Below are 16,494 nucleotides of genomic sequence, written 5' to 3'. Positions count from 1 at the left end.
TTTGCCAATGAGATCCCATGCACCATCACAGGGGAAGCATTTATATTGATCTATTTTAGAGGGGGAAAGTCCTAAGCGAGCAGTTTTTGATTAGGTCAGTAGCCCAAGGGTCTGCCCATATCAATAAAAAATCAAAATAGAGTGGAGGTGGGGAGGTCTATGCTCTCTTCAGCCCCCCTTCACTGTATACTAAGGAAGAGGATATGTGGGTTCCATTGAGATTCCCACCTTTGATTTATTTTGTTAAGGTTCGTAAGGAAAATCTTCTTATATATGTGGTAAAGAGGAATGAGGAGGACATAGCTGAATGACATGTCCAGCCAAGGCGTGTGTTCATATCTTAGCCGTTGAATGTCCTGCCCATGGTACCAAGCAACCAGTAAGGCAATTGGATGGATGCATGCCCTACCTGAACGTAGCGGATCTACTTTAGCTAAAAAAGAAAGAAAGGGAAGAAGAATAAGAATAAGAAGAAACATAATACAAAGACCTAAAGAGCTGATATATTGCAGTAGAAGTTATAATTCAGCAAGCTTATTGAATATATGACAAGTGATCATGGATACATATATTTTATTTGACGACCTCACGCAACAAACGATGACTGTAAAATGGATGTATGAAGGAGGTGGATGGAACGCAAGCAAGATATTCTCTTCTAATCCCTCCGGGAGAAGAATTCGTTAATGGCAGGCATGATCTGAGGTGGGCGGTCGCGAAGGAAGTTGCGGAGGCCGTGATGGGCGTATTTGGCACCTTCCTCTTCATTTTCAAGCACTGCAGTTGCCCTGTGGGCTTTGTTGATCCTGCACAAACACAATCATCGACACCCGTGTTTGTTATTACTGCTGGGTTTAGTATCTTTCTTCACCTACAGGCGGAAGAAGAAGAAGAAGAAGAAGACTAGAAGAGACTCTGTGAATACCTGACATCAGGGTTGATGAGAAGGTTCCTAGTGAGGCTGAAGACACAGATGCCTGCTACAAAGGTCATTGCAGCTATGAGGGGATACACGTCTGGTTTGATCCAACGAGATGATGCCATTCGAAGAAATATTGATTCTGGAGATCAGAGGCCGCGATTGAGTACTGAAACCCGACTGGAAAACTGAATTAGCGATGACTGCTAGAGAAAATCTTGGATATGGAGAGATGTAGTAATTGGCGTCTCTATATATATGCATGACAATTGACTCATGCATGGAAGAGGAGAAGATGACTACGAATCATAAGCTGGAACCTTCACTCATTTCTGTGTGCTGCCTTTCCATGTTTGACTTCTCCAAAACCAGAGGCTTAGCCCCTTGTATTTTTGTTGTTTTTTTTGCCATTCTGGTTTGTCTTAACTTCTCCATCTTGACTTGCTGCATTTTATTTCTAAAGACAGAGACATATATTCTTATCAATATCTTTCCAATCCGATAGCGATTTAAATTCAATTTATTTATCCCCAATAATGCCCTAAAAGGCTAAAACAACGCGGACCAAAATGCCTTCGACCGCTGCCCTTGTTCTTCAAAGACACAGAGAGGGAGATCCTTATCAGATTATTCCAACCTGAGAGGAGAGAGAGAGAGGGAGAGACATGGATTCGCTCTTTCAGATTTATTTCCTGACAATTTAAATTCGAGTTACAAATTTTGTCCGTATAAAACGCGTGAGTTTTACACCAAAACATAAACAACGCGGTTACTTATATCGACCAAAATGCCCTCAACCGCGGCCCTTGGTCTTCTCCAGAGGATTTGCGACACGTGTTCTAGAATATCCAATGGTTATTAGACGCAAGGAACGATATTTCGCCATTTCGCCCAATTCGCCGCCCGGCGAACGGGGCGAAACGAACGAAATATCGTTCCTTGCTCCATCTAACATAAATTACCCAAGAAAGAAAAACCTTCTCCGGAACGTTCAGGATTCTTACCTAGACGGCTAGACCCTCTAGTGACGAATCCGTTTCACACACACTCTCCTGGCAGCGGAAGGGCCAGAGCAACGGCCGGCCCACTTTGACTCCGATTTCTAGTGCAGCAGTGAACCTCCAGACCTGCGAGAACAGGTTACGTCAAATCCCCAAACTTTTTATCTTCATCCATCCTGCATGCGGATTTAATTGTTCATATTCTGGATGAGAATTTTGTTGAGGGAAGAAGATGAGAGCTGTTTATGGCACTGAAGCATTTAATAGATATTGGGTAATTCGGGAGGTGGCTATAGGGTTTGCGGAATAGGCTGTGGGGGTCGTGGTTGAATATCTATATACCACTCTCTCCCACTCTTGTGGGCTTAGATGCTTGTTTGACTGTTAAAATTATCTCTGTTCTGGTACTCCCCAAATTCCTTATGGGTTTCCTAGCCTCCTAGGTATTGCAACGGTGAAGAGGGGAGATTTTTCTATAATATTGTATGCATTCTGTTCAGTTTATGTAGCTTATGTTTATGTGTGATAAGAACTCTTCTTCTCCCTCAATCGGATAATCAAACACCAGAACCAGTTCTATTCTACTCTCTGAATTAGCTAAACCTGAAAGTAAAAGGCGATCTGTAAAAGAAGATATAAATGGGTAATTACACTCTCTAACGAAACTCCACTACAGATCTCAACTCATTGCTCACAATGCACAGCCAAGGCTCTTTCCCTTGCTACAAGTAACCTTGCCAAACAAAACTGAATTTATTCCCTCCTCACCTATTTTCTGCTTTCCCCTTATATAGCTAAATACAAATCCTAACGAAACTAGCAAGAACCCCTTTCCACGTAGGACAGCATGGGAGTGCTTCCAAGTACGATTTTGCCACTTGTACCTATAGCTGATCCTGTCCCTCACATGCATGGACTTGATCCTCTACAACTCCCCTACTTCTACAGCCTCTACTTAGGGTCTTAACAATTTTTATGTTGCGGTTTGGATGCAATTTGGATGATGTGTTTTGGTTCTTTTATTGATCTTTTGATGATATAGACTTGTACGGTAGGTTGTGAATTTGGAATGCACTATGCAATTCCTGTCTCTTTTTACTTTGGCTGTTATAGTTGCTCTAAATATTGGATTTGCCATTTACTTAGTTATCCCAAATTTAGGTGTGATTTTTTGGTACCATGTTGTTCAAGTACCATACATTTTCAATTTTTTTTTTCTGCTTTAGGTTTAGAAATATTTAGAATGTAGTCTTTACTGTCACTATTTTCTGCGGTCCCGGCTTTAACTCATCAATTAAAACAACTTACTCTTCCACTGAGTCACAGACAAGCGCAGCAGAAAGAGTAACAAGATTGCAGAGTATAGAGATCAACCAGAACTCTATGGCACAACACCCAGTTCAGAAAAACACCCTCTATGTAGGTAAGTTAGTAATGGTTTTTGGTATTTTTTATTCACATATACAGTTGTCCATCTGTATTAGACATGAATGTCATGATGGCAATGATGATGATGATGCAGGGGGTCTAGCAGAGGAGGTGAATGAAGCAATACTACATGCAACATTCATACCATTTGGGGATATAAAAGATGTGAAGACGCCATTGGATCAGGCAACACAGAAGCATCGATCATTTGGATTCGTGACCTTCCTTGAGAAGGAGGATGCAGCTGCTGCTATGGACAACATGGACAATGCTGAGCTCTATGGAAGAGTGCTCACCGTCAATTATGCCTTGCCCGAGAGAATTAAGGGTGGTGAACAGGGTTGGGCTGCTCAGCCAAGTAAGTTCATGTTCCCTATTTTGACACATCCATAATCCTAGCCTTACTATTTATTTTCTCAAACATCTCCCTGTTGTGTGATCACTGGATTATTTTCCACTGTTTGCTTTTGATGGGTTTTGGATGAATTGGAAAATGAAGAGACATTGAATGCTCCTTTGTCATTTATGGTGTTGCTTTTCTATCTCTTGGGTCATGCTGGCTTTCTCTAATTCTTGTCTGAAATTCTCTTGTCCTTCTCAGTGCTTACAGGATGCCCAACATTCCTTTGGGTTGATTTCTTCAGTCTTGCTTAGTGGATTCTTCTCATTATCTTTGGTCTTAAGATTTTGAAGTTAAAAACACAAACTCAAAAAACTGTTTTCCAACTAAATGGGTTCTTGTACACTGCATTTCTTGCCATTTGCTATATATTGTATTAAATATGTTACATATAATGACACTAGAGCAGCTTAATGGTGTTACTTTGAAGTTGTTTTTTTCTTTTTTATGCTGGGGGCTGCACCCCCCGGGGGGTGGTGGTTTGGGCTGGCATGCTTCCGGGAGAGGAACCGGTTGCTAAATGGTGTGGGGGTTGTGTGGGGGGAGAAAACAAAGTCATAATGGTTTTTCAGGTTCTGTCATGGTTACTCTTTCTCCTTGAGGTGCTTTAGACTCCTTGATTTTTGATTCTTTTGTTGAGGGGTTCATAAAATGGAATGAGGCCTCTCCCAAATATTTTTCCTATACAACGATGTGGTTTTTCTGGTTCTTATGCTATAAGTGCTTTTGCTTCTTCTTTTCTAAGTCAAGGGTTGAATTTGCCTTTTCTATGTAATGAACTAGCACTTTGCTTCTTATGGCTTTCCATAGTTGGAAAAGTGGCATGCTGTTTCTGATTGCGGGATGCATTCTTATTTAAATTGCTGAAAGCATTCAATATCCATGTTGACCATAACATGGTTTTCTTTCTCAAATGAGGCTTTGGGATTCTAATATTTGATGGATTGTGTTCTTTCCCTCAGTTTGGGCGGATGCTGATACATGGTTCGAACGTCAGCAACAAGAAGAGGAAATGCAGCGTTTGCAAGCGGAAAACAGAAAAGCAATGGAAGCTGCAGAGGAGTTGCACAGGAAAAAATTGGCCGAGGAGAGAGAAGGGGAAACTGAAGAGCCAACTGAAACTAAGGATGATCCCATGGCAATGGCAGAAGCAGAGGTTTTGAAACAGAACAATCAGTGATGGGGAAGGGAACAGTCAATTGTGGTGTAATGTAGTTTCCACATTCTGATTTTTGTTGTCAATCTCACCCCAACACCCCCCCCCCTTCCTTCCTTTTTTGTTTCTCTTTTTCGAACTTAAACTAAAGAAAAATCATGTGAAACATTAACTGAAGAGATAATGTACTGCATCTCTGTGAATACAATTTTAGATGTTTATCCACAAGTGATTTAATGCCCTATAGAACACAAAACACACTAGTCTTGTTTCCCAAATGTTGACTACATATGTTATCCAATGAATCTGGTTGTTGAAGACCTTAGAGCAACCTCTAGGTTTTGCTTCCTGTGCTTGCCCTGTTTCCCAAAGGCTTCCTTTTTGTGCTTTATAACTCTCCACAGGTAGCGGGGGGGGGGGGGGGGGGTGCAATGAGGCTGGGTTGGGCTTCTTTTCTATTTCTCTGCTGTTACAATTAGATTTGAACTGCAACCGTGTATGTAACCATATGACAAAGCAACCGTGGAGCATGTTTCTTCAGACTTTTTCTGTTCAATTTCTGCTGAATGTCGAAAGTAAACGTTAATATGAAACCAATGTTGCCGCCCCTTTTTTTTCACTACTACTGGGAAAAACGAATCTCTGTCATTTTTTCTGTTAATCATATTCAGGGTTTCTCACCATTTGAAGTTGCCAGGGTAGCTGTAATTGTAATGTTTGTTGGGATTATTTTCACCTGGATGACCTTGCACCATCCATTCTATTCACCAGTTATTCGTTAAAAAATGTAAAAGAGCAACTTGTTTTTTACTGTTGGATTACCAGTAAGAAATCTTGGTACACTTGATGCTTATAGACTTGCTTCAAATACTAAAAGAGTTAACGAGTCATCATCAGAAGGGACTGATTACTTGACCCTCGAACGCTTGCTTCAACTGTAAACTTAATGGAAGGACAAGTATCCATCACAAGAGAGAATGGAAGGACCGATGGCAGTGTTATGAGTTTGAGGTGAGCTCGCAATATCTCAGTTCAAGACTGAAATGGCCATAATACCCCTTATCCCTGGGAGAAGTTCATTTTATGTCAATGTTCAATCATTTTTATTTCCCAAGTATCATTTGATATTAACCTATATCATAATGGACTAATGCTGAGAAACAGAATAATCAACACTGGGGACAGAATGGTCATATCACCCGTAACAACCTGAGCGTTTGGTGTAAAATTGTATCCTAAGCAAAACTACTGGTGCTGTTGAGATGTTGTGCTCATCTGTCTTTATGGACATGCGAACTAAAATTAATGGAGAGAAATAGAAAATCTTTATATCCAGTGATATGTTCTTTGAAGCTTGACAATGTTCTCAAACCACCAGTGAGCTTGAATTGCCACTGGAGACCTCAATATTTCACTGAATTTCAGGAAGAAACTCTACCACATTCTCAGTGAGCTTCACCTCATGGCATTCACTGAACCAGTAAACCCATGTCATGAAAGATCCGCAAGCTTCAAACCCACTCATCCTCAGAACCAACTTCAATGCCACAGATTCACATTCATCGAATTCAGATTCGCTCTTATGGCTTTGTTCTTTGTTATGATCTTCTCCCCTGCAGGTATGGTTATATACTAATCCCAGTATTTGATGATTTGCTTTTTCTTTCTTTTCTCTTTGCTGACTTGTCTCTCTGTTGTATGAATTTAGCTGCATATGATCCTTTAGATCCCAATGGAAACATAACGATCAAATGGGACATTGTGTCTTGGACTGCAGATGGCTATGTTGTGAGTATCCCCATCATCATAGTTTTGATAAATCAGTTAGCCTTTTTTGCTTCAGCCAATGTAAGATCCGAGCAGAAATTCATGTACTTAAAAAGAGAGAAAAAAGACTTGTACCCAGTGCAGGCTCCTACACTCAGGGGCTGGTGACTGTCAAATGTATGCAGCCTTACTGCTATTTCCAGAGACTGCTTTTAGGACTTGAACCCATGACAATTGACCAATGCGCCGAGCACGATCTTCACATATTCATGCACTACACCGGCCTAGCGAATAATATGAACTACTGATAGTATTAACATGATTTCAGGCAACGGTTACAATGAACAACTTCCAACTGTTCCGGCACATAATGACTCCAGGTTGGACACTACAATGGGCATGGGCAAAGAAAGAAGTGATATGGTCCATGGTGGGAGCTCAAACTACAGAACAAGGAGACTGTTCCAAGTTCAAAGGAAATGTCCCACACTGTTGCAAGAGGAACCCAACAGTTGTTGACTTACTTCCCGGCGTCCCCTACAATCAACAATACAGTAATTGCTGCAAAGGAGGAGTGTTGGCTGCATGGGGTCAAGATCCTACCCAGGCAGTCTCTGCTTTCCAGGTCAGTGTTGGTTTAGCTGGTACTTCAAACAAGACAGTGAAACTGCCCAAGAACTTCACTTTGCTAGGTCCAGGACTCGGCTATACTTGCGGGCCTGCAAAAATTGTGCCACCCACACTCTTCCTCACTCCTGACCATCGCCGGAAAACCCAGGCACTTAGTAAGTTTTCAGTTTTTCTCAGTTTGTTCCCTGTCACATGAGATGAAGAAATCAACCTTTTATTTATTTTTTTCATCAGTTTTACTAGTTTGAAGCTTTTGAAGGACTATTGAATTATGTTCCCTGAGTATGGTTAATGACACATGTTTCTTGAATTTTGATCTTTCCTGCAGTGACTTGGAATGTAACCTGTACTTATTCGCAGATCCTAGCCCGGAAGAACCCAAATTGTTGTGTCTCCTTCTCAACCTTCTACAATGACACCATAACTCCATGCCCAGCTTGTGCTTGTGGATGCCAAAACAAGAAAAACTGTGTCAAGTAATCCTCCAACTCAACATCCAAACAATATGATGTACTAGCGAACAGATTAGATTCATAGTAATTATCATGCTTACTTTTTCAGTAAAACATTTTATCATGTTCATGTATAAAGGTTTTAAACCCTAATGCTTGTAAATGGTGTGTGTAACAGAAATAATGATCCCAAGACACTCAGTGCAATCAACGCCACAAGGAAGGATAACACACCACTACTGCAGTGCACCCACCATATGTGCCCCATCAGAGTGCATTGGCATGTAAAACTCAACTACAAGGCATACTGGCGAGCGAAGATCGCAATCACAAACTTCAACTACCGGATGAATTTTACCCAGTGGACACTTGTCATGCAGCACCCAAATCTGAATAATGTAACTCAAGTCTTCAGTTTCGACTATAAGCCTCTTGTCCCCTACCAATCCATAAGTAAGTTCGTAAGAATTTCATATGCACTTTCACCCTCTAGATATCAACTGCTAAACAAATCTTGATCTGGTTACTTTTTGTGCCTTCTTCCTGGATATCACCCTAAAAAAATTCTGTAATTGTAAATGCAGATGATACTGGCATGTTTTATGGGATGAAATTCTACAACGACCTGCTGATGGAGGCTGGGCAATTTGGAAATGTACAATCGGAGATACTCCTTGAGAAGGATCCACTCACGTTCACTTTCAAGCAAGGATGGGCATTTCCACGGAAGGTCTATTTTAATGGTGATGAGTGCATGCTACCTCCGCCTGACACATACCCATTCCTTCCAAATTCTGCCCTTGCAAAGCCCTCTACACTCCCAAAACTGGTGGCTTCCCTGCTCTTCATCTTGATGATTGTCTGATGGTAGAGAGAGCACACACGCAAAAGAGTTCCCTGAAAGTTTAGAAGAGAGGAAGAGCAAACCCCTTTCTAATATGAGGTGAAGGTACATTCAGCATCAAATTTTATTCTATAACCATCTTAAGTAATGCAAACTGTAAGAGTGATCAAAGTAACAAAATTGAATATAGTAAATTTTGTGGACAGATTAGAAACATTCAACGTAGGGTTCTTTATCTTCTCAAATACTGAATGGATTACCCCCATGGACTATTGCAGGTTCACTCAGTGTAGATTCACATAAAAATGTATGATCAACCTGATGCATAGTTTCTGTATTACTTTAATATGTGCTTTGAATCATGGTCCAGATTATCTGGTGAGCCAGTGACAGTACTCAAAATCAGTCTGCCCTGTGTACCTACACACCAAATAACGTTTTCTTCCAGATTCACCAAAAATAAAAGAAAAGGCTTTTTTCCATAAACTCTAACCTCATTTTCTCTCCAGAGACTAACTTTCCATTTCGAATAAAGATGACTAAAATCTTACATTAGTCTGTTTTCTGGATTATCGTAGGCAACAGCTAAGAACCCAGCTGCAAGACAAGTCAATGCATTGATTGCAGTGTATAATCAGGGATAGGTGTATGTTCAACACGATGAATTTACCAACAAGATTCTCGTACATTATTTGGTTCATGGTTTCTCACTTTCTCTTGATACTTAACCATGACAAATGCAGTATGAGAATAATACAAAGTTCACAAATATATATTTTTTCAATAAATTCCCTGTGAATGGTTCTATTACAATGGGAAGAACAACTTAGTGTGGATCACTTACAACTTACAACCAGATATGATTAACTGCATAAATAAAAATAGAATACAACACTAAAAAGTACACAAAAATGACAGCGGATTCAACCGGCCAATAAACAATGCAGAATGAAATTTTGTTCTCAGAATTGCATTTTACCTGAACCCACTTTGTCATCTGAAGCTCTCAGAATGTATGACCCTCAATTAATGCCATAGGCTCTCAGATGATCAGCTCTAATCGGTTATTCCGACGAAACCATATTCTGCAGTATGATCCTGGTATGGTTCACTAGGCATAAGAAAATAATAATGCCAAGGTTGCCAGCAAAGCAGTGATTGACCAAAGCAAGGAAATAATAGGGCGGTTGCTGGCATTTGGCAGCAATGGATAGGCATCTGGTGGCGGCATGACACAGTTATCACCATTGAAATAAATACGCCTAGGGAAAGCCCATCCCTTTTCAAAAGTGAAAGTTGACGAGTCCTTCTGGAAAAGTAGCTCTGACTGTACATTCCCTAGAGGGCCAGCTTGCATAAGCAAATCATTGTAGAATTTAATTCCCCATAGCATGGCAGTATCATCTGCAGCACAAAACCAAAAGGTTTCAGGTTATGGCATTAACAGTGTTCAGAAACAAAGTAGATAGCTGATCAACCCCTCTAAATGCCATTTCATTTATTCTTTAAGCAGCAACTAACATAATGAGCCTCACTAAAGAGATCAACAAAGATGATTCTAGGTGAATCATGTTTATTTTGAAGAGCCACCAAGCAAAAGATATTAGAGGTGCCCATGTACCAGAACCCTGGACTGCCAATTTCTAGCTTGTTGGGAACTTGGCTCCAAAACGGTTGGGCTTTCAGCTGAGTACTACAGAAATTAACTAGAGGGAACATGATAAAAGAAAACAATTAACTGGGTTGTGCACCCACATGTTCTTGACGTATGCATGGCACATGGAGAACCCAGTCAACTGATTCTTCAAATGCCAAATGCTTAAAGGAATTTGGCTCCACATTAAGGGTCATCGTTTTGTAGGAATCAAATGTGTGAATTTTCCTGAATGGCATAAATTTTGACTGACCATTCATTGTACAAGGCTTTTTCACAAAGAGAGGGAAGACTCCATTTAGAGTAGTGCTGCTGCTAGCCTGCAGGGCTCATCTCAGGTCATCCTGAATGTCCATTTTGAAAGATCATTGACCACACTCCATCAGATAGCACATAGGGAATCCACAGGCCCCTTGATCTAACAGACTGAAGTTGACCAAACATTAAGATTTTTCGCATATAGTTTTTCTGAGAGAGAATATTATTCTTTGGATTGCCTCCACCATCAGACTCAATTTATGAACAATGCTGAAAGCCGGTTCTGAGATATAGTTGTGGGCATAATCAATCTCAAAATGATTGGAGACTCCACACTGAAACTACTGCCCTATGCTCAGAGATGGACACATTGTGTGAGGGCACTACAGTAGTGACTTAATAGTCAACAACATGCTGTACAAGTCCTTCAGAGATATCACATGTTGTAAAGTGATATGATTCCTTGTGTCCCCCATAAAAATCAAGTTCAACTGTAGACCAACACTGTCTAACTCTTACGTGAATGAACTTGCTAGACTAGAAGAGAGGATTTCAGAATGCCTCACCCTTATCACTGCTTTATATTATTTAATTAGCTTTGTCTTTCTCTTGTAGATGCATTCCAACTTTCCTTGAGAAAGTAGTCAGCTATCCAGCCAAAAAAGAACCCACTAAAAACCAAAATAAGAATAGAAAGAAATCTGATTAAGAATGGAACTTACTTATGCCACCATAAGGAGTCAATGATTTATACTCGAAGCTGAAAGCCTCAGTGAGATTGTCAAAATTTGGGTGTTGCACAACCAAGTTCCACTGTGTGTAGTTCATCCTGTAATTGAAATTTGTAATTGTGACCTTCACTCGCCAATACTGCTTGTAATTAAGCTTGACATGCCAGTGAATTCGGATTGGGCACATATGGTTAGTGCATTGGACCAGAGGAGTATAGCTAGTTTTTCCTGAACTTGCAACAGCTGAAGCTAAGTATGGTGAATTCCGCCTGTAACCAGCCCAGATAAAGGAAAAGAACAAACAGAAATTCATTACATCATTTTCAAAGATCCAGAAGGAAATTTGACAGAAGAAAATAAAGATGGCAGAGTAGCAGGACAAGGATTTGTTCTAGAACTTACTCAACACAACTGCCTGGATGAGTTATATTGTTCTGGCAGCCACAGGTGCATGTTGGGCAGGGCACTATTGTGTCATTATAGAAGGAAGAAAGAGAGACACAGCAAGTGGGAGTCTTTTGAGACAGGAACTGAGAATATGTGCAGGTAACATTCCAAGTCACTGTCATGAGGAAGAAACTGAAGGTAAATGCCAGAATCTTTTCTGTTATTGTACTTATAATACTATCAAACAAACTGATCTGCATCATTTTTACCCGTAGACCAGTTAAAAAACCAACATATATATTATTAAAAAAGATGAAGAAAAGAACATAGACACACAATGGCATAAAGAAACAACTACTTATTAGATCATGCAGCAGTTCATTTGACCTCCGTATGTGCTCACGTTGGACTGAAGAAGAAAGTTTATTCTGAAATGTAGCAAACTCTAGATCAAGCAGGTAAGAGTAAAAAGCAAGTCCTTTTCAATTTTTGTTCAATAAGAAAAAGGAATAATGAGCAACAAGACACGGGACCATTCAGAAACTTGAGGACTCAGCTTGTAGAACAACTACAATATGTTTCTGGATTCCGCCTCCTCCCTATTGTGTGTGCGTGTGTGTGTTTTAGAAAGAAGGGGAGGGGGAGGGAGAAATAATGCACAAATTATATTACACATATTTTGACCAGAAGCTTTTGCAAATCCTTTTTTTCCCCTTCAGTATAGAATTACTACAACAATTTTTTGACCTTGTTGCAAAAGACAAGAACTTGAACAGCAAAAACTTAAGGTGGTAGCTTTCCCAAGTTATCAAGTGACAAGTGATGATGAAGAAGTATGTATCTAGAGAAAAACCCCAAAAAAATATTGTATATTCTAATGGGACTAATGTGAAAGGGAGTTAATGAGAATGTCCAATAACTAACTTACTCATTGCTTGAGTAACTCTCCTTAGATCCGCAGTTATAAATCTGGTGGGTTTTACAATCTTTGCAGGACCACATGTATACCCAGGCCCCGGTGCTTTAAGCGTGAAGTTCTTTGGCACTCTGACAGTCTTGTTGGTGGTGCCTGATTGACCAACACTAACCTGGAACGAGCTTACTGCATTACCAGGATCCTGGGCCCATGAATTGATTACTCCCCCTTTGCAGCAATTTGCAATCTGTTGGTTGTAAGGAGTTCCTGGCAATAAATCTACAACTGTTGGATCCTTCTTACAGCAATGTGGGATGGTCGCTTTGAACTTTGAACAGTCTCCTTGTTCTGTGGCCTGGGCACCCATTGCACTCCAAATCACCTCCTTCTTTGCCCATACCCATCCCAATTGCCATCCAGGCGATTGAATGTGACGATATTGTTGAAAATTGTAAATCGTAACAACAGCCTGTGCAATTCCAATTAGAAGATTGATTATTCAATACGAAAGAAAGAAATAATAAATAATTCCCACATACCAAATACACTGAATATAACTTCGAGATCTTCACGAATGGTAGACTACCATTTTTCTAGAAAAGTATGGTTAACCAAATTTCATTCTCAAGCATCTCAGAAGTTTTGAATGACAACATAACTTTCATTTGAAACACAAAATGAATTGAAAGAAATACTGGCTTCATTTGAGAGAAGAAGATGAGGAATGATAGGGACAAGAGAGAGAGTTTGTGATCTACTGTAACTAGGACGTCTATAGCTAAGGCCTAGCCTCAGATCTCCCCTACTATATGATTACCATATCAGGTCTCAGATACTTACAACATAGCCATCACCAGTCCAACTTATAACATCCCATTTGATCGTGATATTTCCATTGGGATCAAGGGGATCATAGGCCTCTGAAAAACATAACGTGAGACAAAAGTTAGATTTTCAGTGTGAAGAATTTACAAACAGTATCATTTTTCTATTTCTGAAATTTTCAAAGTGCATACAACGAGTAGGACCTCAAACCCATAACCATACGATACATCCTCATCTTTTCTAAATTTATGAAATCCATCTGCAAGAATTTTTAGTAACCGTATACATAAACTGCACCTTCTCTGTGAACAGATTATGGACTCCTCCACATGAAGAGTCCTAATTTGCAGAGGCACAAAGAAGATTGGCCCAATTCTAGGCTATGCTAGGAAAGACACGGGATACAAATCCAACAGTCAAAAGGAGATGAAAAACAGATGTGGAACCTTCTAAATTTCCGGAAAACAGGAACTAACTTTGAATATTGGTTTTTGAAATAGCAAACGGGAAATCCCTAGCCCAATGGCTAGGGGGATTAAGGAGATAAAAAAATGATCTCGGATGGCAAGTTCTTAAGCAAATCTGGAATGTGAAATTACGCAACTCAGATGCTAAATCGAGAGCTTTAATCTAAATTTTGCTGCCAAAAGATAGGAAATCTGGTCATCATAAATGTATCTCCACATTAACCATTTGTAAAAGCATGCGAAATCCATGAAATAAACATGCATAAACGGATTTCGAAGAAGAAGAAAAAACCATAGAATGCACATAATCGCCCAAAAGATACTTTTCTTACATTACCAACACGAACCCATTTCTTCAGTCCTAAAATTTTCATTCAATCAAACAACACATACCAAACCTTGAAAGAGACCAAAAGTCTCAGACATCTAACCAATCAAAACAACATAACCCGAGAGTCAACTCCAAGATGAAAACTTGTACTGAAGAAATAAAGGGAACCAAAAAAAAAAAGAAGAAGAATGAAGTCGAGTACGAAGTAAGAACCTGTAGAAGTAAAGCTGAAGTAGGAAAGCAAAAACAGAACCAAAATAGTAAAGTTGAAGAGCTTGGAGATGGATCTGCTTCCGGGGCAGATGCGCAAACCCATTACGATCACAGATTTTCTTCTGATGTTGCTGGTTGCCGCTGATTGAGCGTCAAGATCTGTTAGCTACCAGGCGGGACTTGAAGAGAAGACAAGAAATGGAGAAACAAAGGCAACTGAACTGGACTTTCTCTATTTTCTCACAGAGCAGGTGAGCTTAAGATCCAACCGAGCTTTAAGACACTACTGGAATTTAGTATTTTAGTCTCGGAACGGTTCACTGTAGATTTTAAATCTTTCACCAAAATTTTCAACAATGGTTATTATAAATGATAAAAACAACACTGAAATAGCGAAATTAATTAATATCGTTGTAATATTTCTACAAGAAAAGTCAAGAACAGATTCCAAGTAGTTTTGAATTAATTAATTCTAATCTATTATTTATCAGCATTTGTCTTTAGAATTTGCTGTATTTACCTGACTTTTACGGTTTTACCCTTTCATTATTAGAAATCAAATAGTGTAATGCTGTTTATTCATCACAAAAAATAAAATAAAAAAACTAATGTTATATCTAATTGTACATGATGATCTACAGGGCACACATATAATATTTATTAAAAAAAAAAAGTTATATCTTTCTTCAAAGAGTGCTTCAAAGTTTGGTAAGCGACAATTATATGATTTATTAAAAAAATAATAATAATTAGAATAATCTTATGTATGATGCCGACAATTTGTCATTAGAAAAAAAAATTGCTTATGAGAGATGAAAAAAGTACATAAACAAAGGTTTTTGACAACTTCTTGGTCTTAAGGTCTTAATATCATAAAATGCCACCGTTATGTTAGAAGCAATTAATTAATTAATTTTTAAAAATAATTTTAAAATTATTTAAATACAAAAAATAATTTCTTTTTCTCGAACCTAAACCAACCCTTGGAAGTTCTTCAACAAATATTTTCCATAGCAGATGTTATTGTCGGTGAAGAGAAGGGCTTGCATTGCTCTCTACTCTCTCCAGGGGTACCCAAAAATTGATAGAATATTAGAACCTAATTAACTCGTTTCCGTGTTGGTTTAAATTTTAATTTGTAAAATAAATAAATAATGTCATACAAAGATGGGGCCCACCGTTGTTAAACCAATCTTTCTTGAATAATCTCTTAGCTGGCAGAGAAGAAGAGCCAGCTAAGGGGGAAAGAAAGGGACAAAAGGCAGTGTGTGGCATAGCCTATGTCGCCTGTTTGGAGACTTTTTCATTTTCCGCGTATTAATAATTCTCCTTGCACCAAACGTGACGGAGCAGACAGATCGGATGGTAGAGATCCTTTGGTAAAGCTGACCTTTAGATGGGAACTTCAACTTTGGATCTTCTGATATTCAATAGACACGTGGCAAAATGATCAACGCCTGATATAAGGTCTATGAGTGGAATTTCTTAGTCAATTGTGTATGATGTAATTTATATGTGAAATTCCTACCCAAAAAGAAATTCATATGTGAAATTTGATGTGATATTTCTAGAAGAGCTGGTCTTAACGTGTAATCACGTTTATTCTATTGTTTGGGTCCCACCATTTTTCATCTTCTTCTAAAATTCCCACTATAGGTTGTGTCTACGTTACTCATTTAAAAATCATTACATTAAGGTTAGATATTAATTATTACAAACTCCATCGGTATCTTTTTGTACATTTTTGAGCTTGATAGAGTAAATGAAGTAAGAAGATTGGTACATCATATGGGTAGTTAGCACTGGAAGAAGAAAAAAAATACTAAATAAATCCTTTTAACATGTATTTTAAAATCTTATATCATCAACATCACATTCGTATGTTTCTTATCGAAGTAAGTAACATGGCATGATATGATTCAAATATAGTGATTGATGTATAATGAATTAGTTATGCATCTACCTAACCAACTATTATAGCGTCCAACATGCCCATATATGATGGGCACGCCAGTCTTGTTTAGACGGATAAAGCAGAGTCATTATCACATTACCAGAATAAAAACTACTACAACATCATGTCAATTAAATGAGATCGATTAAGTCGGACTGTGC

At 39.0% G+C, this 16,494-nt stretch overlaps 4 protein-coding genes across 5 annotated transcripts; 2 read left to right on the top strand and 2 right to left on the bottom strand.

The window, feature by feature from the left end:
* Positions 1–471: 471 nt before the first annotated feature.
* On the bottom strand, positions 472–1,086 carry LOC149020863 (uncharacterized). Its single transcript, XM_089147003.1, has 2 exons — positions 926–1,086; positions 472–806 (listed from the first exon to the last, which is right to left on the bottom strand). Exons 1-2 carry the CDS (start codon positions 1,042–1,044, stop codon positions 659–661), a joined length of 267 nt encoding a protein of 88 aa, XP_089003129.1. The 5' UTR covers positions 1,045–1,086; the 3' UTR covers positions 472–658.
* Positions 1,087–1,890: 804 nt separating this feature from the next.
* Positions 1,891–5,206, top strand: ATE1 (ATPase E1). Of its 2 annotated transcripts, none has more exons than XM_089149084.1 (4): positions 1,891–2,058; positions 3,247–3,343; positions 3,443–3,706; positions 4,711–5,206. In XM_089149084.1, the coding sequence occupies exons 2-4, from the start codon at positions 3,304–3,306 to the stop codon at positions 4,926–4,928; spliced, it is 522 nt and encodes a 173-aa protein (XP_089005210.1). In that variant the 5' UTR covers positions 1,891–2,058; positions 3,247–3,303; the 3' UTR covers positions 4,929–5,206. The 2 variants fall into 2 exon arrangements, with proteins under 2 accessions (XP_089005210.1, XP_089005211.1); XM_089149085.1 differs by having other exon boundaries at positions 3,239–3,343.
* Positions 5,207–6,245: 1,039 nt separating this feature from the next.
* On the top strand, positions 6,246–8,893 carry LOC149020861 (COBRA-like protein 4). Its single transcript, XM_089149082.1, has 6 exons — positions 6,246–6,523; positions 6,613–6,692; positions 7,000–7,456; positions 7,630–7,777; positions 7,932–8,206; positions 8,338–8,893. Exons 1-6 carry the CDS (start codon positions 6,367–6,369, stop codon positions 8,616–8,618), a joined length of 1,398 nt encoding a protein of 465 aa, XP_089005208.1. The 5' UTR covers positions 6,246–6,366; the 3' UTR covers positions 8,619–8,893.
* Positions 8,894–9,380: 487 nt separating this feature from the next.
* On the bottom strand, positions 9,381–14,716 carry LOC149020860 (COBRA-like protein 1). Its single transcript, XM_089149083.1, has 6 exons — positions 14,380–14,716; positions 13,384–13,463; positions 12,556–13,012; positions 11,643–11,802; positions 11,232–11,509; positions 9,381–10,001 (listed from the first exon to the last, which is right to left on the bottom strand). The coding sequence occupies exons 1-6, from the start codon at positions 14,480–14,482 to the stop codon at positions 9,709–9,711; spliced, it is 1,371 nt and encodes a 456-aa protein (XP_089005209.1). The 5' UTR covers positions 14,483–14,716; the 3' UTR covers positions 9,381–9,708.
* Between the last annotated feature and the right edge of the window lie 1,778 nt (positions 14,717–16,494).

Source organism: Hakea prostrata, chromosome 3, assembly GCF_041222555.1.
Source record: "Hakea prostrata isolate BN-2017 chromosome 3, UWA_Hpros_2, whole genome shotgun sequence".
Taxonomy (NCBI): Eukaryota; Viridiplantae; Streptophyta; class Magnoliopsida; order Proteales; family Proteaceae; genus Hakea; species Hakea prostrata.
This window is presented reverse-complemented; position numbering and strand designations above follow the sequence as displayed.

Coding starts and splice junctions, on each gene's coding strand:
- LOC149020860 (XM_089149083.1), bottom strand. CDS start 14,482: ATGGGTTTGCGCATCTGCCCCGGAAGCAGATCCATCTCCAAGCTCTTC. Junction 11,803..12,555: donor GAGAGTTACTCAAGCAATGA/GTAAGTTAGTTA, acceptor TCCTCATGACAG/TGACTTGGAATGTTACCTGC. Junction 10,002..11,231: donor GACTCCTTATGGTGGCATAA/GTAAGTTCCATT, acceptor TTTGTGCTGCAG/ATGATACTGCCATGCTATGG.
- ATE1 (XM_089149084.1), top strand. CDS start 3,304: ATGGCACAACACCCAGTTCAGAAAAACACCCTCTATGTAG. Junction 3,344..3,442: donor GAAAAACACCCTCTATGTAG/GTAAGTTAGTAA, acceptor ATGATGATGCAG/GGGGTCTAGCAGAGGAGGTG. Junction 3,707..4,710: donor GGGTTGGGCTGCTCAGCCAA/GTAAGTTCATGT, acceptor TCTTTCCCTCAG/TTTGGGCGGATGCTGATACA.
- LOC149020863 (XM_089147003.1), bottom strand. CDS start 1,044: ATGGCATCATCTCGTTGGATCAAACCAGACGTGTATCCCCTCATAGCT. Junction 807..925: donor CTCATCAACCCTGATGTCAG/GTATTCACAGAG, acceptor GTGTTTGTGCAG/GATCAACAAAGCCCACAGGG.
- LOC149020861 (XM_089149082.1), top strand. CDS start 6,367: ATGGCATTCACTGAACCAGTAAACCCATGTCATGAAAGATCCGCAAGC. Junction 6,524..6,612: donor TATGATCTTCTCCCCTGCAG/GTATGGTTATAT, acceptor GTATGAATTTAG/CTGCATATGATCCTTTAGAT. Junction 8,207..8,337: donor TGTCCCCTACCAATCCATAA/GTAAGTTCGTAA, acceptor TTGTAAATGCAG/ATGATACTGGCATGTTTTAT.